At 43.8% G+C, this 22,472-nt stretch overlaps 1 protein-coding gene across 2 annotated transcripts in view; it reads right to left on the bottom strand.

The window, feature by feature from the left end:
• Nucleotides 1-22,472, bottom strand: part of LOC139056325 (structural maintenance of chromosomes protein 2-like) — an 84,294-nt gene that overhangs the window by 27,898 nt on the left and 33,924 nt on the right. For both annotated transcript variants that reach the window (XM_070534482.1, XM_070534481.1), the window contains exons 5-12: nt 19,814-19,954; nt 16,660-16,809; nt 15,354-15,543; nt 13,520-13,695; nt 11,655-11,773; nt 9,954-10,092; nt 8,407-8,553; nt 1,228-1,432 (exon numbers count right to left, since the gene is read on the bottom strand). In XM_070534482.1, the coding sequence (XP_070390583.1) occupies nt 1,228-1,432; nt 8,407-8,553; nt 9,954-10,092; nt 11,655-11,773; nt 13,520-13,695; nt 15,354-15,543; nt 16,660-16,809; nt 19,814-19,954 (1,267 nt within the window). The remainder of the gene's footprint in view (nt 1-1,227; nt 1,433-8,406; nt 8,554-9,953; nt 10,093-11,654; nt 11,774-13,519; nt 13,696-15,353; nt 15,544-16,659; nt 16,810-19,813; nt 19,955-22,472) is intronic.

The following is a 22,472-nucleotide window of genomic DNA, read 5'->3' as shown; positions in this document are numbered from 1 at the left end:
GTTAGATAATGTTTTTAAGTGGTTCACGTTCAGTGAACTGACCGTTAATCTTAGTAAGACTAAATATACAGTTTTTCATTCCAGGAAGAAAAAGCTCAACACTGAATTACTGGACATATCATTAAGAGGTACAAAACTACAACAAGTTGTCTCCTATAAATATTTAGGCATCTTCTTTGATTCAGACATGCACTGCGAAACTCACATAAAACACTTTTGTTCCAAGCTTGCTTATGGATGTTATATTCTCCTTGAGGTTCGTGAATGTTTCGAATATCCTGTCCTACGCATTCTGTACTTTTCCTTCATTCAAAGTCAGATATTGTCAGTCAGTCAGTCAGTCAGAACTTAACTTGAGCCTGTATTCCGTCTGCAAAAACGCGCATTAAGAATTATCACTTCTTCTAGATGTACGCAATTCCTTACGTACTTGTATAGCTCATTGCATGTGTTGCCAGTGCATGCATTGTATGAATTGAAAATTGCTGAGGTCATTCATAGTATTATTGAAACCAATAATCCACTTCCAATTACTTTATTTAAAATCCCGTTACGAAATACAAGAGCTGCATCTAATCAATGTTTTAATTTGCCTCCTTGTCATAATCTGTATGGGAAAAGGCTCGTGGAATTTAATGGCGCACTTATTTGGAATTCTCTGCCAATACATATAAAAGAAGCCCATAACTTTAGGTCTGCAGTGAGAAAATACTTTTTTGAAATATACTGTCGATAAAAGTAGACTTGTTTATATTTACATTCCTGGCTAAGTAGTGCATGTCAATTGCTCAAGTTGCGCACGTCAATTTCATTGTTACGTATTTTATCTGCTTTGTTTGCTCGCGTCGTGCGTGAAGGATAAAAGAACACTGAGTTTATATTTACCTTCGTATCTGAGTTATCAATACTAATATTACTATTATGTTTTTCTGCTGTTTTTGTTTGCTCGCATCCTGCGCTTTATACCCTAAGTTGACTATGGACCCGGGAATAGCCAATGGCTATGGGTCCAGTAATTGCTTTCGTATCTTGTAAAATATGTTGTAAATAAAGAATAAATGAAATGAACAAGAAAAATTACATCTCACAAACAACGAAGAAAACGATCTTTAAGAAACAGATAAACTATTTTTCTAGGTGGTTTTCGTTAGCATTAAGAGGGCCTCAACAAATGCAGAAGTTGCCAATGGCACAAAAGAAAGAAAACGAAGTCAACTTGATGCAAACCTCCAGAGATGACACCAGAGGGGTCGAAAGAAGCCCCATCAAACGAGACGGTCCGCATCTGCACACCATTGTCGAACGCCACAATACGAGCATCGTCAATCTTGGTTGTGACCAGCGTGGTGCCGAACACAAACTTCATGGCGGGCGCCAGGTGCGGTGGGTAGTCAACGAGGGACTGCGCTGAGAACACGTTGTCTCGGCCAACCTAGAAAACAGTGCACCTGTGTTGTATTCATTCGAGCCGAATGCTTGAGTGCACAGTTGATGTAAAAAAAAAATTCAACGATTACGATCCTCCCCAACGCGAAATTTGAGTGCAGCTCTATATGTGTTTTGTTTTCATTTCACAATATATCGGCTGGCACAGACAATCTGTATCGCGCGACACATTTTTAACGGAGCAAAGTGTAGTGCGGCTGCCTCACTAAACGGGAGATCATGGCAGGCAGCACGTGGGCAGCATGTCGGCACGATTCGCAGCAGCCGCCACAGACAGACTTTCACTCATGCAGTGAGTTGTTTCTATATGTGGTATCGCAAGTCTTGCACGGCACTGCGCTTTTCCTCTCGCACTTTCGCCATACCCTCCTCCACTTTCCACCTCGTGGTTCCGCTGCATTTCTCTCTCCACTTTCCTCCTCGATCATCCTCGCTCTCGCCAATTTTTTTCATCCCTCGCTGCGCCGCACGTTCGCTCTCATCTTTTGCTGTGCTCCATCTCTATGTTACGCCGTAGGACAATGACGACGCTCGCCGCAGGAATGAGTGCCTAAAAGCAGCGCTCTAAAAACAACTAAAAGCTAAAGGCTCTTTGCATAGGGCTGTGACTGAGAAACTCTATAATAGATTTCCAGTCCCTCCTGCACAAGGTGTCACTGACGCACATACTTTCAACAACCTCCAGTTCGGGTGCACATCTCGGTGAAGCCATTGTGCTTGCTGTAGTGATTGTGGTGCCATCTAGCATGCATTTGGCAAATTTGGGCTGTTGCTGCAGAGGATTCAGAACAGCTTTACAGCTTTTGCTATCTTCTTTTCTTTCTTTTTCTGCATGTTAGACATCACACAAGAAGCTTCAGACGAAGTGAAACGAAGCAGTGAAAGCCCAAAATACTGCTTAGTACAGTTGAACTACTAAGTCAAACCTTGATATAGTGAAATCATATGAACCATGGATATACCTTTGGTATATTGGATGTTTGTTGGATGTTTTGTATATTGGACGTGCTGGTAGTGTAAAAAGATTGCATGTAAATTTTACTTTATCAGATAATTTGTTATCAGTCAACTTCCGTTAATTCGACTCTGACAGGACCGACAAAACTGATCGAATTATCCGGCGAGTCGAATTAAGCAAATTGCATAAAAAATGCCAAAACCCTCTGTTGATTCATTTGGTAGTATTTTCCCAATTCTAACAACCCCCCAATCAAATGTGCACCCACTTTGTATGTGTCGAAAGCAGAAAGCTTTATTAGAAATGACATTAAAGCTCCTAAACAAAGTAGAAATCTAATGCACACCTGATTTCTTGCAAAAAGAAAATGGGCAAAGGTCTACTATGACTTGCACAGCGACGAACAGTTTCCTAAAGTCAGCTTCGCCACAAGACATCTGTGCTAAGCGGTAAAACATACGAGGAGTTTTTTTTTCGAAATGAGCCAAATCCACAAACCGAAACTAGGTCAGGTAAAACGGTAATGACAAGAAAAACTAGGCAACTTTCTCATAGAAAACCCGTTGCAACGAAATGGGTCAAATAACGCCAGGCGAACGTGTTCGCAGATCGTATTTCGTATCGAAATTGAGCCAGATCCAGCTGTTGCACGGATCAAAATGAGCCAAATCCATTTACCCAATAGGAGAGCACTTTTGGCGTGACGTCATGCAGCCATGGCAGCCTCCTTGTCAGTTCCCGCCAAGGAGTTGGTTCCCGCATGACAGCTCGGAGTGTTTCGTTCGTGTTTTCGCAAGTTCTTCGCTTTTCTGATATTGTTGTTCATGGATTCGGATGGCAATGAAGAGATCGGCGAAAATCTATCCCTAGACGTCGACGACGAAGTGAAAAGAAGCCGCATAACCACCGTAAATGCAAGAATGCGCCGTTGCCAATTAGATACGATTGAGCACTACCTACTGGAATGCCGGCGTTTCTCCACCATGAGGAAAATGAGTTTAGAAATTACAGTGCGACAGCTTGGCCTGCCATTGAACACTCCGGTACTACTGTCTTTCGGAGCGTCTGAGCTTGGGCACTCACACAGGAATGTGTGCTTCGCCTAAGAAAAATTTATTATTGAATCAAACCAATTTCATTGATGACCGTATTATTCTATTCATTCCTCCTCTATTGCCTCATTGATATATTATAGACAATTATTTTTTTCCCTCTACGTAGCATGACAATCTACTGAACCATTTCAATTTTCCCTCGCCTAAATTCATGTAACAAAAATTTTAGATTTTTACCTCCATTTTCTGAACACATAAGCAAAGTCTGGCCGACTCTTGACCAATCCCCGCGAGTGGGTAAGCGCCACACTCATCAAGGACATCATCATCATCATCATCATCATCATCATCATCATCAAATGCAAAATGCAGTGCCCTGCTGCCAATGTTATTATAGCTTTTCTGTCAAGATTACATGATGCCATTCTCGAAAGCCAATTTTAATAAAGTTTTCATAGCAATACCGCCTAAAATCCAGCGTTTCAATTCAATACGAGCCAAATCCAAAGTTCTCAACCTAATATTGGGCATATTTGCCGCATAATTTTTCATTACTTGTGGTCGTAAACTTGCCCTAGCTGACATGTAAAGCATATCATATAATAGCTTTGATAGCGTTGCATTTAGGTCCGGTAACAAATTTTTGCTTTTTTCTCAACTTCCGTTTACGTGGATTTGACCCATTTCGAAAAAAAAACTCCTCATACGACCCCTGCAAAAGCAGTTTTGGTTTCATGCCCAACTGCACTGCGCAGGCAATTTTCGGCTAAATTTTCTTTTTTAAAAAGGCATGCGTTAGAATCAGGTACTGTAATAAGGACATTGTGAGCTACAGTACTGTAATTGCTTGAAAATCTTCCTAGAGTAGGCTGAAAATAGGCGTTTTTGACAGCGGATGAGAAGACGTATGTTCAACGCATTCACTGTCCCTAAACTCCACCAGGACTGCCGCTGCCACTAACAATGTTGCTATCGGAATCACCACAGGGGTCAGGCATGTACATGAAGACTGGCCAAGTTTGAATTGTTCAGCGAAGGCCAATTTTGGGATCGAAAAAATGAAAGTTTTGGGCCCATAAGAATGCATGGTCACTGAACCATGCATTCCGGTGAGGTTAAAATAACCGAAAAATCGAATTACCCGGAGTCGAATTAACGGAAGTCTACTGTATAAGGGTGCATTGTATATTGAGCTTCGACTGTGTTGCTAGTAAAATTTATTATGATTACACATCTCACAGGCTTATATGGCACGCAAAAGGCTTCACGAACCACTGCAAGCACTAAGTACAATGTACTAATGCATATTAATAAAACTGATCCATACATTAGCACTACCAACAATGTTTAAATAACACAGACAGGCAAGCACAGTAAATGAGAATGATAGCTTGTTTATACACGAGAAGGCCGAAACATTGGCTCAGGAATGCAGGCTCTTACATGCTGCGTTGCAAGGAGAAAAGTAGGTAACGGAGAGAAGCATGATTGTGGCATTGAAGCGGATGATTGCAAGGCAGGCTGTGCGCACTATCATGCGTTTCTTTGCAATTACAGTTGAATCTCGTTAATTCAAACGCGAAGGGGCCCAAAAATATGTTTGAATTAAAAGAAGGACTTGTTCTTGAAGTATTTGTGCACCATAGCACGATGGATGAATGGTGCGAGTCGTAAAATATCGCGGCATGCAAGCACACATCGAGTGAGGACCACGAAACTGAGCACACCGGCCAACGCACGTTTCCCCGATAATGGCAGAAAACGAAACTTCAAGGAGCAAGGTAACGCCAGGCCGGCGCAAAGGTGGGCGCGCGCGGAGGCCATCGAAGGTGGAGTTACGAGGGAGTTGAGAGAGAGGGCGTGGGGAACGTAGTTGGGAGGAAGGGCAGGAGGGAAGCGGATTCGCTTTTCTGCCAGCTTGATGGATGGCGCTAATTACTCTCTGCCACCTAAAGCACTGCCACCTAAGACTGCCACAGAAGCAGCGGAGTTGCCGAGGCTGGACTGGGCCTCCGCCATTGCTCTACGTGCTCGTGTACTTGTTCCTTAGTCTGCTGAATGGGCAGCGCTGCATTTACGTTCTTCGTCCTGTGTTCTTGACGCGAGTCACGTCTTATACCTGTGTCACACGGGCACATTTGGAAGGCCTTCCAGTCGACGGCCTTCGAAACGCCACAACTCTATAGACTCAAAGGAGTTGTCGCACTGCTACACGGCACTTTTCAAAGGCCATTGAGTGGTTCAGGCGTGTCTTGCAAAATTGTGTGGCGCTGCAGATCTTTATTTTCGTTTTCATGTCATGAAAAGTTAAACAACATTAAAACCACTTAAAAGCATTATTTCTTTTATGTGTGTTTACACATTAAAAAAGGCACATGGAGTAGAGGGAGAGTGTACTAGGCAACGTGGAGGAAGGAATGAACACAAGCACGTCGCTGTTGTCGAGAGTATGTGCAGTTCGCACATATCAAGTGGCAAACATACTTTATTGAATAATTAATAACACTTATATATAGTATTTTTAGAGCATTTTGGTTTGATTTGTTCTTTCGTACAGTGAGTACGAGCGCACTGTGAACGAGAGGACATGTTCGCGCTGTTTCCGCTTCCGTTGCTCAAAGGCCATCGAGATTTCGATAGAGTTGTAGGCTGCTCCATTGACTCATAAACTATTGACTCAGCGGGCTTCGAAACCGCCTGTGTAGCAGCTCGAATTTGACCTTTGAGTCAAATGACTATCAGTTGGAAGGCCTTCGAAACGCCCGTGTGACACGGGTATTATCAAGATGACAAAGTCGTTTCCACTGATCATAATCAAGTTGATGCGCTCTGTTCTGGCAGCACCGCGTTTAAAAGGGCGGTGAATGAAATACTGGGTGTCGCCTTCGCATCCTTGTACTGTATTCAGGGTCTGTCTTGTCATGCAGAATCGGATATAACACACTGTCTCCAACAACCTTTTCATCGGGATGTCTTGGTTTAGACTTGTCATAGTAAAAGAAAAAAAAAAAAAGCGCGAACGAGACCAAACCAAGCTAACCACAACGAGCATAAGCTAGAGCTGACACGAGCAGACGAGAGTGTGAAACAAGCAGTCCGGCTGAACCAAACACCAGTACGAATATAGCGGTCAGGCGGGTCTGCATGACATCAGTTTCCTGCGCGTATGTCACTGTAGGGACCACTCTTATTCGTCTTCTCCGATCTCGTCTCATCTCGCTTGCCGCCACAGCAAGCCGCGAAAAATCGGCCCAGGACCGATAACTCCCGCAGCACGCGTTTTGCTGCTATACTCGCGGACAACTTTCTGCGACTATGAAGGAAAAGCTACGGAGGCAACGCGCGCACAAGTGAGAGCGCTTCTGAAAAGAGGCCCCATTTTCATTCACATTAGTTTAGGCTGGGGAAGAGAAAACATAGACACCTTATTAGCAACCGTTAAACAAGACAAAACACGCCACTGAATGTAAAGTTTACTACTTATTTTGCGGCTTTTTTTCTTCCACATCTGAGCAAACACGAAACCATCGCATCCGAGCAACCAAAAGCACTTTGTCCGCAAGTACAGTATGGCTGGGGCATTACAGTGCGATGCAGAAATGGCGACCTTGCTATTTGAGAGAGGGTGAAATTTCCACTACCGTTCCTTTTTTTTCTTTCGCGCGTGGCATTGCGGGGGTCCCTCCTAAGCTTTTCCTCTATGGTGGCGTAAGAGCAACGCTGGTCAGAGGCGCCGACGCATGATTTGGCGCACTGCTGAGAACATTACCGGAGCACGGTATGTTCAAACTAACCGTCACAAATGCTTGCGCGTTCGAATTACCGGGCGTTTTCGGCCATTGAAATACACGACTTTGATGGGACCACAGCGTCAATCCTAACAAACAGAAAGTTCCAATTAAGCATGTTCAAATTAACAAGGTTCGACTGTAGTTGTATGGCGCTTCCCTCACTTAAATGCTGCTTTTGTCAGCATGAACATAGAGGATGGAGTTGGCACCACATGAACCTGCTCGAAGAAGCTGCTGAGAGGGATGTCACTATTTAACACATAAATGAACAAATGCTGGGTGCGCACGCATCTCGCACCTCTCGCGTGACGAAACCGGAAAACAACCTTTACAATTCAGTGGCTTGGCTTGGCTTGTCAAGCGGTTTGGGTTCAGTTGGTGACCACTGAGTCAACCAGTCGTCGCTAGTTTTGGTCTCAATGAGGCTCCCGTGACATTGCTGACGACCGTGCTAAGCATGTATAGAAACAAAAATAATCACTACTTCTGCTTGATGCAGTGTTGAAATTAGCATGCAGTCTTGCAGGCAGAGTCCGAATTATTAAATAGGACACCATAAGTTGTCTCTATACATCAGTCTCTATACATCAAGTCTATAGATCAGTCTCTATACATCAAGTCTATTGGTCTTGTGGGGGAGGCACGAAGATATCTGCACTATCAGTTGACAACATTACTTCACTTCATTACTTCATTATTACTCAGTTATGTAACTTTGAACGCCTGAATAAGTCTCGATATTCCTGATTATGCTTGCTTGCTGGATATGAATGACTTTTGTGCAAGGACACTCACCATGGGCTGCTGTCTCAAATATCTTAAAGAACTCTTTTTATTTGTAACATTCTGAAAACACTAAAAAGGTGAATATTTGACGTTATATGATGCTTATTATTTACATACAGCAAACTTTAAAGTAAAAATAAGTTAAAAGATGTTCAAAGAGAGAAGGATGAAGCTTACAAACTCACGCAATACCTACTATTATTCCTACAATGGATGATGTGCTGCAAAGGGTTGCACTTGTAGACGCAAGTGCCACACTTCTATCTGAAATTTTATATGAAACTCCATGCCCGTGATTTAGTTCATGACAATGAACAGTGCCATCAGCATGCTTTGGCTGCAAGTACTACTCAGGGTCTGAATCGCATACCAGGCTCTGGGCACGCTTGATCACGTGAGGTTCAACGTCGCGTCCTGTGATCTTGTTCAGCGGGATGATGGTCACACGGCGCTTTAGCCTACCATTCTTCAGCAGCAGCTTGCCAGTTTCCTCGTTGTCGACCACAATGTTGAAGAGCTGCACCGCATGTGAAATTGCAGTTTAAACCTCCATTTAATGATATCGACGGCACCGAAGAACAATTTCATGAAACAGAAATTTGATATATCAGAAATACTTAAGGCCAACTTAGGTTCAAACTGCATGGCCTTCCGCATGCATTCGGACGTGTAAAACTGCACATGTCACACACAGGTGCTTAAATTTTGGTTTATAATGGCTCCACGCGAGAAATGTAAATTGAAATTTGTGCAGCTGTGTGCAACATATGCAGTTTTCTGCACTCCGCGCTCGTGTGGAAGACTGTGCAAACTGAGCATAAGTTAGCCCTAAAAGTACACATGCAAATCAGATTACATAAGTTCCACAGCAAAAAAATATTCAATTTTTGCACTCATGAAGAAACAGGAGCTGTAGGTAAAGTCAACAATGAAAAGGAAATGTGTTTCAACTCAGCTACAACAGGGCAGCTGGCACCACCTAGTAAAACCGATGCTAAGATTGCAAAGCAAACACCCTGGAACAGGCAGTTTCGAAGGGGAAAAGACAAGCAGGAAGCACGGCTAGGCGTGGCATCTGGCTCGACATCTGGCTCAACTAGTAAGCTTGGCTAGTGAGCTTGGTTAGTGAGCTCGGTTAGTGAGCTCGGCTGTTGAGCTCAGCTGTTGAGCTCGGCTGTTGAGCTCGGCTGTTGAGCTCGGCTGTTGAGCTCGGCTGTTGAGCTCAGTGCCAACATGATCACTCGATGCCACAGGGTGAAATATGAGCGCAGGCAACGCTGCCCCCGTTGCATTTTCCCTGGTATTTTTGAAATCGAGATTTCGAAGTATCCAGAGGGTTCGTTCGGCACAAATACTTTTCGAGCTAAGGGGTGAAGATACAAAGTGGTTGACATCGCGGCAGGAAAAAAGATTTCTACGTAACTAATATTTTAGGATATGCGAGTTCGAGTTAACGCACTTTTATTGTAATAGGTGCTCATTTCATTTGAGCCCCTGTTGGAGCTTTCGGGCACCGCCAAAGTAACTGAAGCAATGAAGTAAAAATTAACTTCAATGGACTCGAACTTGAGCTAGTTGTTCTTGATCTTGGACGACAGGTACGTTGAGCACGATATGCTGACACAGAAAAGGCAAATAAGACAATATGGGCACTTGCATTAAATACCTCTGTCTTTGGTATTTGTAACAGAGACGACAAGAGAAGTACTAGTGTAGTCCCTATTGTCTCTCCCCTATGTCTGTGCAATTTGCGCTCAACATGTCTGTCAGAAAGCCGTCCGTAACAATTCCAAATTCTTCAAATCAGAGTCACAAATAACGCAAAGTTCAGTAGGATTCAAATGGAGTCAATTTCAATCAGCATGCTGTCAGCTAGTCCAGTTCACTTATGCAGTACAGAGGAATGCGGCCACACACCTTGCCACCGGCAGCCATCTCGAGAGCGCGTGTAGCACGTTGGTCCTTGACCGTGAACAGGTCACAGACGAGACCATATACTTTCCGCCGGTCAAAGTTGCGCACGGGGTCTGTGTAATTGAACGACAGGTGCTGGTTCCTGCAAAAAGCAATATTGAAAATTGCGGCGTTTAATATCCCAGAAACTGCACTGTGGTTTATGAGGGACGTTGTAGTGGAGGGCCTGGGACAAATTTAGCCCACCTGGAGGTTTTTTTATCGTGAACCCAATGTATGTCACATGAGCGCCGGCTGACGCTCATGCTGAATGGTACCTGAACAATCGCAGCGCTCAGAGTTCCGTCTAGAATGCCATTTTTAGTGGACGAAATGCATTATTCTTCCTAAATTTTCATCGGTGTCTTGTACAATGATGCAACTTGTGCATAAAACCATGTGTGCTGGTGTGAATCATCTCGGATTTCTTTTTTCATGAGTACAAAGAATCGTGTGTGGCAGCATTTTTTTAAAGAAATTGAATCTTATTTTTAACAGTAGAGTGACTGTAAGGACAGACAGACGTCAGCTCCTAGGGCTTTCTCCATAGGCAGCCCGGCAAAAGTAGTAAGAGCCACTAACGTGGCTTCCATGGTGCAGGTACCTCCAAGATTGAGTCACACATACTAATTTGCTGTTATAGTTTAGTTTTTTCTTAAACAAAACATAAAACCCATGGCTCTGACACAATAAATAAGAAAAAATTCTAATTTTTTCATTGTTACATTGTGACACCCAACATCTACCCCCTAAAAACAATAACACTTGCTTATTATCAACATCAGTCACGGCTACATTGTGACACCCTACATCTACTCATTAAAAAAATTATAACACCGTTTGTTTATCATCATCATACACCCTACATCATCATCATCAGCCTGGTTACACCCATTGCAGGGCAAAGGCCTCTCCCATACTTCTCCAACTACCTCAGTCATGTACTAATTGTGGCTATGTTGTCCCTGCAAACTGCTGCACCCTACATCTACCCATTAAAAAAATTATAGCACCACTTGTTTATCATCATCATCAATCATCATCATCATCAGTAGCGGCAGTCCAGCAGTAGCCACAGTGTTTCGGGCGTCCGGTCGCCATTTCGCTTTTGTATGCGTGGGTTCAGGCATGATGCGAACTTTGTTCGTATGTTTGTCTCGAGCACACAGCACCACAAGGGCAATGCCAGCGACGTGCTTCAAGATGCTTACAACATTGCGTAAAAGTTATTCAGATCGACAACGGTTACCCAGCGATGCGACTGGCTGAAGTGGCTGAACCTTTTGACAGTGTGCCCGAGGACGAGGCCTTGAATGGCTTCGAGTTAAGTGCAACAAATGCAGTGTGTGTGTGCGTGCATGCGTGCGTGCGCATGCACTTAAGAGGAGCATTGGTTGAAGTGTTACTCTGCCCGAATTTGCAGAATACAAAAATTTTGTTCATGGAAATTGAATGCCTTAAACATGTGTGCATACAACATACAGGTACGAGTTTACAAGCGTGCATGATAACGTTTCGCCATGCCGACCAAGTCAAAGTAGGTACGTCTTGTTCGTAGGAAACTCTGTGCCTGCAGACTCTGCGTCTATGCATTGCTGCTTCAATTTTCCACTGCATACTGCCCATGTCTTCGAAGGCAAAATAAAAGGAAGCGAGATGGCTGACCTCGCTTCAAAGATGTCGATGTTCTGTCGCAAACCATGAATCTCCCGCTGCAGCTGCTGCTTCTGGCTCAGGAGGTTTTCATCACGTCCTTCTTCATAGTTCAGCTTGCTCAACTGGGCCTACATAAACAGAACCAAACAAATCTGCCTACTGTCTAAAACTTTGTAAACAAACAAACAAATGAAACCAAGCAATATGTTTAAAAACTGTTGGAACTATTCACTCTAAGAGTATTAACTGACAGTAGAGAGTAATGACTGGTAACAACTGCCTAAGTATGAGAGTTACAAATTTTTGCTATTTGATTAGAAAATTTTCGATAGTCGACCACCTCTACCACAAATGCCTCTACATTGAAATGACCTGTATAACGCAGGAATAATTCTGTCCCAGTTCTATTGTAAGCTGTGCAGTGCGGGGCCTTTACAACGAAGTGACTTGTATAACGAATTTAACGAAGAGCCGATGCTTGCCGTGACTCTCCCAATTTAAGAATCTTTGACAGGTGGCAAAGCACGACTTTACCATCGGCACCGACCACGGTCAACCTGCACAACAGCAATGATGGCTGCACGCGGAGCGTTGCTCGAGACAAGTAATGCACAGTCTGCGATTTCGTCTGTTGTGCAGATTGGTCTTCGATAAACCACCCGCCATAAAGACTTCTCTGGCACCTCTCTCCCTTCTTTTCCACGCCTCCGAACACGAATGGCCTGCACCTATAGCTCAACGCCGTGCCACCCTCTGAAACACGGATGGACCGTGCCAACTGTGCTGCTCCCAGATTGCTCGGTGGCTCCGCATTTCTGCAAACAGCTTAGTCACTCATGTTCGTGTGTGTTGGTTGCTTCGAAATTGTTGCTGGCCATGTGGTTTCTCAGCCTCGTTTGACTTGCCGCCAAAACGGAAGACGGCTGATCCGCCCACTGATCATCGGCAATGCACAACGTTGCAGTGAAAAAAAAGCGCACAGCTATAGATTTGGAAGATAATTGCTTCTAATCGTTGAGGCCATCGTCTCAAACGTGCTTGCATCGAATAGCGACAGCGACGACAGCAGCGATGACGCATTAGAGCAGGCTGCCTGAACGTCGTCCTCACAGGAGGCCCGGTAGATGACTCAGTCCCTCCGAAACTTCATTTTCGCAAGGAACCTTCTGCTACATTACGTGGAGCACCTGGATTTCTTGGAGAAGGATGTCAGCAAGCTTCGCGTAAAGCATGCAACGTTGACAGACATAGGCTTTCCTCGTGCAAGCCAGTGAGAAGTACGTGGCGAGATGCTTGTGGAGATCTCGTCTCAGCGTAATTCTTTTGGATTTTTCAAGGTGACAGGGTGCCGCGGCAACCTTCTTGCATTTTTTAAAAGGCCCCTGATGGGGCCACCAACGCGATGCCTCGGTGGAGCTCGCATAATGCTTGCCACCCTTGACCCCTCTTTGCAGTTGTTATAGCAGTGCCATTCTTTAACGCCGACAGTTGTGGCTCGTTATACATGATCAGAGCGCCGAGGAAGCAGTTAAACAAGTCAACACAATCAGCAGCCGGATGGACGAAGGTGGTGGGGAGGGGCACTGGCCTCCCCGCCATTATAGTTTTCTCACAACAGCTCTGCCACTCCCCTATTTTGATTTTTTCATGCAACCCGGTATAACAATTATCGGTTATCCCACCATTTTGACGAGCTGCTGGCAAGGCTAGAGGCAATGGGACTCTTGGCCTTACGCACTAAATAGCAGCGTAGCATCCAATACTAACCCAAAGCAAACCTGCTCCTGTGGCAATCACGCCCGTCATTGCCGTGTCCCAATATAGCACAAGAAAATTTTCTGTTGTGCTAGTATAAAATCAAGTTGCCATCATACCCTTATCGCATTGAGCTCTTTCTCGATGCCGCGGTTGGCAGCCTCGTCCTTCTGGTAGCTGGCCTCGGTCTTTTTGCACTCGGCCTGCTTCTTCTTCGCCTCTTCCTGCGAGTGCTTGAGCCGCATCTCCGTCTGGCGGCTCTCCGTCTCGGCCTCCGCAATGTCGCTCTTGGCCGCTGCATGGCGAGGGTGACAACACAGAAAAAGTGAGCAATGCAAGCTTGTGTTCCTTTTGACTTGCATGGCCGGAGAAACAGTGGTTTAAAACAAGACAAGAGCAGACGGCTCGTGGCGTTTGCCCTCGTCTTGTTCTAAAGCGCCATTTTTTCGCCCAAGTACGTACCAACCAACCTAAATTTAGCTCTCTGTCAGCCAACAGATTCACGACTATTGGTGGTTGGAGCATGCAATACTTTTCTCAAGCAAATTTTGTGGCAGGCAAACTGTCTATTTGGAACTCGACAAACGAGTTAGAGAAACTGGCATAGGTGAGTGGAAGACCAAGGATTCAGACGCCACATACTGTCAGGAATATTGCTACCGGGAATCACATAGTTTCCATCAATACTCGAGGTAGGACAATCGGTCTACTTCTCAACAGTGTTGGTAAGTTTCTTTAGACAATCATCAGGAAAAAAGTCGCTAAGTGATAATACTGGTGAATTCAGTAACGTGCAACTTTGGGCGGGTTGGTTACCCATTATTATGCAGATTGTATTGAATGTTTGGAAATTAAACCATGTGCTGTTTCCTCCGAGATTACTTTCACATCTGTTAACATCATAAAAGCAACAAGCGGCCGATGCCGGCAATGTTTAGCGATGTATACAATTGATGCTATGTTTCTGCACATACAAGCTAAAGAAATAAAACTGCACTTTTAAACAAAATGTTGCAAAGTAAAGCCAGTAAAGCCAGTGAGTAAAGCCAGTGTAAACAACACTTTGAAGCAAAATGTTGCCTTATAGAAAAAGTTTAACATCCCGAGCACAACGTAAGCAGGGTTGGCTATGAGTGCCCTCTCCTGGCGATGACATTAAATACAAGAATTGTTGCTTAAATGAGAAAGCAAACAACGTTCTAGGAATCTAGTAAAAGAGGCATTAGTATAAGGTGTATGCATAGCTGCCAACTTGTGAACTTTAATATAAATAAAAATCCTCAGTACATGACAAATGGGAACGGGGGAGAGTGCGATAGCACATTTAGCCTGTGCACTAACATCTTGTCAGATAGACATAGACACTTTACAAGCAATGATTTACTTTTAGACTCGGCACACAATTAGCAACAATCTTGAAAGAGCAGAGGCTGATTTTTAGATCACTTCGTTGCTGCCGATTTCACCTACTTCAGAAACTTGGATAAATGAGAAACAGCACGCACACAAATATTTACATGGACATGGCCAAAAACAACAGAAGCTGCATCAACCAGCCAGTCTCCACTCTACAGGAAATCGCCTGGATAAGCTTGTTCAAAGCAAGTACCCCTCTAGTGTATTGCGTCTTGTGCCGCCACAAAATAGTGGCACTGGTAGCGTCACAATTTATTTCCTGCATGCATTTTGTAGCAATCTAGCAGCACCCCAGCCTTCAACACCTTTAAAGCTTTTTTTTGCGGACATGATGTATATTTCGTGGAACAACGCAATGTAATTGCAGAATAAGCCCAAGTTTTTATGAAAAATTCGGGAGTCGGTAGGTATGTGGCACTCAAGAGGCTAGCAGTCTGGAACAGCGCAGTGCCAGCTGCCTCAGCAGTGTGCCGAAAAAATGTAAGATACGATATCCTTCTGTTCACCACTGCAGCCGACACACGCAACGTCACGTACCCCTCAACTGCTCGGCAAGAGTCGCCTCCTCTCCCTCGGCGTTGCTCGCGAGGCCAGCGCTGACCGCCTGGAAATGCTTGTGAGCCGCGGCCATGGCCTCGGCATCCTTCTCGCTTTCCTCGGCCAGCTCGACGAGCGTCGCCTGCAACTTCTCCACCTGCTTTTCCTTGCTCGCTATGGCGGTCTTGTCCTGGTGGCAAAGAAGCAGAGCTTTTGTTTGAGCTGGTTGATCAGACATTCTGGTGTAAGTACTAAAGCACCAGAAAAAGAAAGACGCAGTAGCACACATCAATGGGACAGGCACCAAGTACCAGCTGATTTTATTCTTTGACGGAGACTAGCATTTAAGCCACAATCAATACAGCAGGCACCTTAATGAAGCCAGCAAAACAACAAATACAGTAGAATGCTCATCTCCTTCAAGCAATAAAATCGGTTTGGTAGTCGGCGCCTGTCCTGTTGACGTGTGTTTCTTCGTCTTTGTTTGTTTTTTGTTTTTCACCATAATACTTATACTGGTCGGCACAGTCCTCCAGAAACTGCATAGCTAACACAGGAAAGAGCTCTTAGTTGACGACTTCCTTTCAACTTGACACCAATTCTTACCGTTCATTCATTTGCAGAGCTCGACGTCATGAAGATTCACTGGCACCACCAACACATTGCACGCGAGCAAAAAAAAAATTTTTTTTGCAAGCTTACTGGCAGAAATTTTTCTCGGAGCGACGCCTTGGTGGAGAGCGTTGGATTAATTTTGGTACACAGGGTGTTTAAATGTGCACACAATGCATGGAACATGAATGTTCTTGTATTCTGCCTCCACCGGAATGCGGCTGCTGCAGCTGGGAATGGAGTCCACAACCTTACACACAGCAGCACAACACTGTAGTCGCAAGCCACCATTTTCTCACGTTACTCAGCAAAGATTGTTCTTGTGCTCTCTTTGCTTACAAGCATGTAGATTGTTTACTCAACTATGGCTTGTCATTTACAAAGAATACAACAACATTACTCATGTTCTTTTTAACTTTTGACAACTGTAATTACCATTCAACAACTGCATGCTTATTTAATGCTCCCATTACACTACATCTAGCTTACGATAACATAAGCTCTTGACATTTTTCATCATCTCTCCAGTCTTTCCTATACTACTTATTCACCGCTGGCACAGAATTATATTGTGCCATCGTCGTGCAGTTCATGTTTTCCTATTACCACTTGCCAGGTGCACACAAAATTTACACCTGCACCGGTTGCAGTGAAGACACCGGCAGATTTAGAGCACTGAGCCGAGACAGCGTACCTCATCAAGGCTCTTCTGGAGGCTCGTGCGTGTCTTGTGCTCTTCCTTGATGCGCCCCTTGCTGAACTGCAGGTCCGAGTCGGCCTTGGTCTCCTCCAGCTGGCACTCCTTCAGGCGACGCTCCAGTGACTCCAGCTTGTCACCGGTCTCCTGTGAATCAGCGGGCAATCCGCAATGTCACGACCACAACAACCCGACTGACACCAGCCCAATTGGTGCCACTGCGAGACCACAACCGCTGCAGTCCCTTTTCCAATTATGGCTACTACTTTCTAATGCATAACTGCGAGTCGACCTAGTTGGAACAGATTCATTTTTAAACGAACTTCTTGTGCAGAAATCAAACTGGGACAAAGAAAAGGAGCAACACAAGGACGAGCGCTTGTGTCGCTTACTTTCCAGTCGGCAATGCTGTGGAGGTTACGCAAGGTAGTGCGGTCATAGAAGTCTTGCTCCGTGTTTTTCGCAGTGCAACTGTTTCTGGTATGCGACACTTTCTGCGGTGCAACTATAGTTAAACCTCAACATAACGAAGTGTGTTCATATGCAATTTCCAATACAAAAAAATTTCGCTGCCACCGCAAAGGAATACCGAGGCAATAACTGAAAACTCCAGCGGACACTGATGGTCAAATGGTTTATTTACATGTGACTGTCTGCAAACACACCTCTTAAATCACGTGCAGCGTGACAGAGAGCAGACACAGAAGTGGAGCAGCGTCTTTGCTGACAGTGATTCGCTGGTGAATTCAGCGAATTCCAAAATCATGCGGCGCGCACTGCCCGATTTCAGGGGCCACAACTGACGACTGCAGTGTGAGCACAGCATATCGTACATTTGTACACCGACGCATTTTATGCTGCATATACTTCTGTATCTCAAGCGTACGTTACGTCAGCGCCCAATTTGGTGTTTCTTGTCGCCAACTGTCCCTGCCTCATGTGGCAATACAGTTGAATTTCGTTAATGCGACTCCAGTTGTGTCTATTTTTCAGCTAATCCGGTTAACAGATGAAGAACCCTGTATCCCAGAGCGCTGTGCAAATCAAAACTGACAAAAACCCCACCGTCAGGTGCTGTAGTGATGAAAGGGGTCTATTGCTGGAAAAGCTTAGCCTGAGATATGCTTTCGCTACTATGATGGAGCCATTTCTAGGCGTGCGATTTCATTTCTAGGGTGCAATTTCACACAGTGTTGCTTGCACGATTTTAATATGCAATGCATTATTCAAGCTTGAAAATTTGGCGTAACAGCCCCGTTATGGGCCATGTGCAGCGAAATTGAGTTCTATATAGTTTAAAACTTCTAGAAAAAGTTCTTATTGTGCTGCCGCCTCTCGGCTTCCATCAAAACTTTTTTTTTTCTTTCCTTATGATGTCTGCCATGACAGTAGTTTCATTTCATTTCATTTATTTTACCCTCAAGGTACACAGTACATTATAGAGGGGAGGGGCTAAGAGAATACAAAGTAAACATTGGTAAAAGTAACTAAAACAAAATAAATAACAGCAGTAATAATTCCAAATTTTGAGTTGACATCCGATGATAACGAACAGAGGTACAAAAGATAAATACAAATGTGATGTACACGATGGTAAAGAGGTTCGAAAAACATATTATGTAGAGTATATTTACAAAATGCATTGTTAACTTCTTTTATCATGATGCTGATGAAAACGCTGCAATAGAGAAAGGTATATACACATAGGCAAGACAAATGGTAAACATATCACAAAAGTTTGTTTTCAAGTTTTCTTGCGTGCGCTCACATACAAAGTTCGATTATGCTATGGGTGTATGCACTGGTTGCTCTGTTGCAAGTTAAACGAGCAGTGATTCCTCTCATCCGGACTACAAGCGCCGAACAAGAATATATCTGTTTCAGCATACCTACTATTTTAATTCTTATCATAAGTATTTATGTAAGCCCGTCTGTATTCACGAGTTCTGTTTGAAATATGTAAGTCTGAAGATTTTAAATATACAATAAAACATTTGACGCTGAAAAGGTTAACAATCTATCTAACATTTGATTACAGCAAGTATCTCGCTCGCTTAATTTTTTTTCTAGCAGGTGGGCACCACTCAGGTTGCTTGCAGAGGCTCACATGGCATGGCTCACTTTTGCTGTGGCTGCGCGTCTCTGGGACCGTGTTCTCTAACGATACCCGTCATTTTTATTGTTTTTCTATTTTAGTCTTCCGAACGTTCTTATTGGTTCGGAAGTCTGCCGCACTGCTGTCTTTGCTCGGATAGCACCTTTGATGCAACACACGATAAATATGAAAAATGACACTGAATGTTTCAAAATATGAGCCCCAGTTGTGTCAAACCATAAACATAAGTTGCATAATTAATGCATTTGTTTAAAGACTAATTACGGCATTTTATAGATGTATTTAACAATAAGCCATGTATAAAACTGTACAGATTAAACAAAAATTTCACTTTGTTGTTACCTAAAAATTATTTACTTGTTTTCTCTCAAAATAAGTCACTCTCAAGAAGTTAAATCAGCAATAACAAAATTTTGCTCTCGGGGGATGCATATTTTGAAAACGAATGTGACCTTCACAGGTCAACCCTGTGACAAATTGATGAAAAATGCAGACTTTTCTCTTTACAGGCCTGCATTTTTGTGGCCTTTTCTTTTTCCTAAATGATATGATACCAGGAATGCCTATAGCACTTTTACTGCTATTGTTGAAACAAAAAGTAGCAAAAGACATTGCATATTATTTATGTGCCAAATGACAAGATACTGCAACCTTTGTCATAACGAGCTACTGTATAAGCCAGAATAGAGGTAGATATTTTTTCCCGAAAAGAAAGCAGCTAAAGTCGTCCTTCGTCTTATTATAGCGATCTTTAGCCCATTGTGAGTTATCTTCTGGCCAAGTCAAGATCAGGGGTCGATCTATATTCTGGATCGACCTAATTCTGGTTTATACGGTAAGTCGTCGTGGGCCCCCAAGTGGTTAAAACAGACACATCACGGTGACTGTCATGTTACACGACGAGATAGTGCACATCCTGATTACGGAGAGACTAAGAACAATTGTGGAGTGAAACACCAGGGAGTGCTGAGACAGTGTTGAAAAATCAGCCCTGACGGTGCACTTCACGAAGTGCAGGACACCTCTAGGCCTTACCTCATCCTTTTTACGCTCCATCGTGGCGATGAGCTTGCTCATGTCCTTGGTCTTGGCCTGCAGCTCCTCGACCGAGGCCTTGGACTGCTGAACGGTCGCCTTCATCTTCTCCAGCTTTTCCTTCGAGGTCCGGCTGAGCTCCTGGGCATAAAATGCAGAACATTATATGAATACAGAAATGTGAATGCCGCGTGAACTTAGCTATAACTATAATGAGACAGGAATGCAAGTGAGTGATCTGCAGCGTACGCCCTTAAACTAAATTACTGGTTGTTTCGCTTGGAGCTGGGATAGAACTTGAGTAGTGGACCAACAGCAAGAAGCTTGGCTCATTACTTACGGCAAGACTTACATTGGTCCCAAATTAAAAAAGCTGCTAGTGGGAACTGTTCAACTTGACTACCCTGGGCAGCTGCTGTTCACTTACGTTACAAATAGGGTTCCGACTTTTCCATATGAGAAATTTGAAAGCCAGAAAAAATGCAATACCTAAAGACATGTGGTGGCGCCACCATGGATTTCTCAAATCAGCTGGCGGTGATGTCATGATTCTGGCGGCATCTGCCCAAGCTTAGTTAATTTCTTGTAGTAAAAGATGGACTACATTGTATTCTAAAGTAGCCAACGAGTGAACTTATTGAGCCAGTATGGCCAAAGTACAAAAAGTACTTTGAAATCAATGTCCTCATATTGAGAAACCAATGCTATGGCACCAGCTTCAAATTTTTTAAAACTGTAATCATTTTCTCTTCCAATAACTAACCTAGTACCACATAATTAATGACAAAAAAACTTTGGGAAAATATTTCATCATTTTCGATTGATTCAGTGTAACTCTCTGGTGTTCCTTTAACCCTTTAAGTGTCACCGACGTCCCAGTACACTTCCACGTTTCTGTCCAGCCATGTCACTGACACACCCATACATTCTCCAGTCTCTCCACTCGGATGTGTGTAGTAAGACAAAGTTGGTGAGCTTCAAGGTAGTACTGCCATCTGTAGTACGTTTGTAGAATAATTTTTTTCTCCTCTCTGTGGGTTTGCTCAGTATAGGCTTTTGCTAGCGCGGTGCGAAACGCGCCCCTTTGTAGGTGCTGGTGTGCTTTCTACAGGACAGCTCTGCCCTCTGTCGTGTCCCTTTCACCTGTTGCCCTCGTTGCTTTGTCTGGTTGAGTACAAGTAAACGAAAGCGCTCCTTCCTTGAGCATGGATGAGTGACCGCTTTGAGATGGCTGCTCGCGTGAGACCTTCACTCCTAAATAGAGTGGTGGCTCTTCCAACTACAAATACATGCCAAGCTCGAACTCCAAAGATGAAAGTTTGTTATCGGAAGAAGAAGCCACTTCAACTGCATTGCATTCTGACTCTGACACGCCGGCAGCATCATGGAAGCATGTGCATCAAAATGAAACGAGGTTGTAGACAGGAAACGAAGGTATGAATGTGAGGACCATACCAATAATGCATTTGCCATTATTTGCATCTTTCTTTTCCGATAGTACAGAAGCAAAAATAAACAATGGTGTTCGGTTTCTAATGTCCAAGAAGAAAACCGAATGCTGGGGGTGCGCCACCTCGGAAAAAAAAAAACACTGAAAGGATTAAGTGTGAAAGAAAGCCTCATTATGTTTTCTTGTGCACAGACGAACTTTCAACCAAGCTTCTTGACAGGTTACTCAACTGTCCTCTTGTTTGGAAAGTGCAAAAGCCTGCACTGTTTTGCTTTTTTACCTTGATGTTGCCTGTACGAGGCTGTCTTCTTTGCCCGATTTGTCAGAAATGGAACTACACTTACGATGTCTGCTGTGCATCTTGCTATCTATCTAGCCGTCTATGGCGAGTATTTAAATTTTAATTTTCTTTCCCCGGAGGCACTACCAGGGTGTCTACCAAGCTGACATTTCCAAATTCCCTGAGTTTTCCAGGTTTTCCCTGAGCACTTTTGGTAAATTCCCTGAATGAGCCAGAACTTTGTTTTATGTCAAGACAGGCTGACACCATGTTGCCCGATACTGTCACTCTCTAGTAAGCATGTTGAAACAAAAAAATGACTTAATCCAGTTTGAATAGTAAGGATTAATATCTATTTTATTTAAAAAGAAAACAGAAGGAAGGTGTTAGTAAAATGCACAGTGAAAAAATGATAAAACCCATTGCAAATTGGGTCAAACATTTACAAATACGAATGTAAGGAGATGAATACATAAGTAAATATTTTTTTAATATGAGCTATTTCTATCAACTGATAGCAAGCTCATCGGTATGAGGCCTGAACTTTGTGACAACTAAGATTCTCTCTCAGCAGCTGGGAAGTCAATCTCAACGGTCCTGACAATGACATACCCTCAGCCCGTACAAAACATCTCAGTGTACGGTTTCACTGCTTTAAATAGCTTATTTTGGTTTAAATGAGGGACACCTGCATCTCGGCATCAGCCAACGCTTTGTTTTTTGAGCTCAAGCTCCTTCAAAGAGGTGGCGGCATGCCTAATTTCCCGTTAATTCCTCAGGACGCCGGTCCTTCCTGTTCTCATCCTCCTTCTGCCACACGTTCACCCTATGGATAATTTGAAGCATCCTTTTGGTCAGTTGTACAGTCAACGTCCAAAATTTCGGACTCCCTAGGGGCCGTAAAAACATCCGAAAAATCGGGCAGTCCA

Source organism: Dermacentor albipictus, chromosome 2, assembly GCF_038994185.2.
Source record: "Dermacentor albipictus isolate Rhodes 1998 colony chromosome 2, USDA_Dalb.pri_finalv2, whole genome shotgun sequence".
Taxonomy (NCBI): Eukaryota; Metazoa; Arthropoda; class Arachnida; order Ixodida; family Ixodidae; genus Dermacentor; species Dermacentor albipictus.
This window is presented reverse-complemented; position numbering and strand designations above follow the sequence as displayed.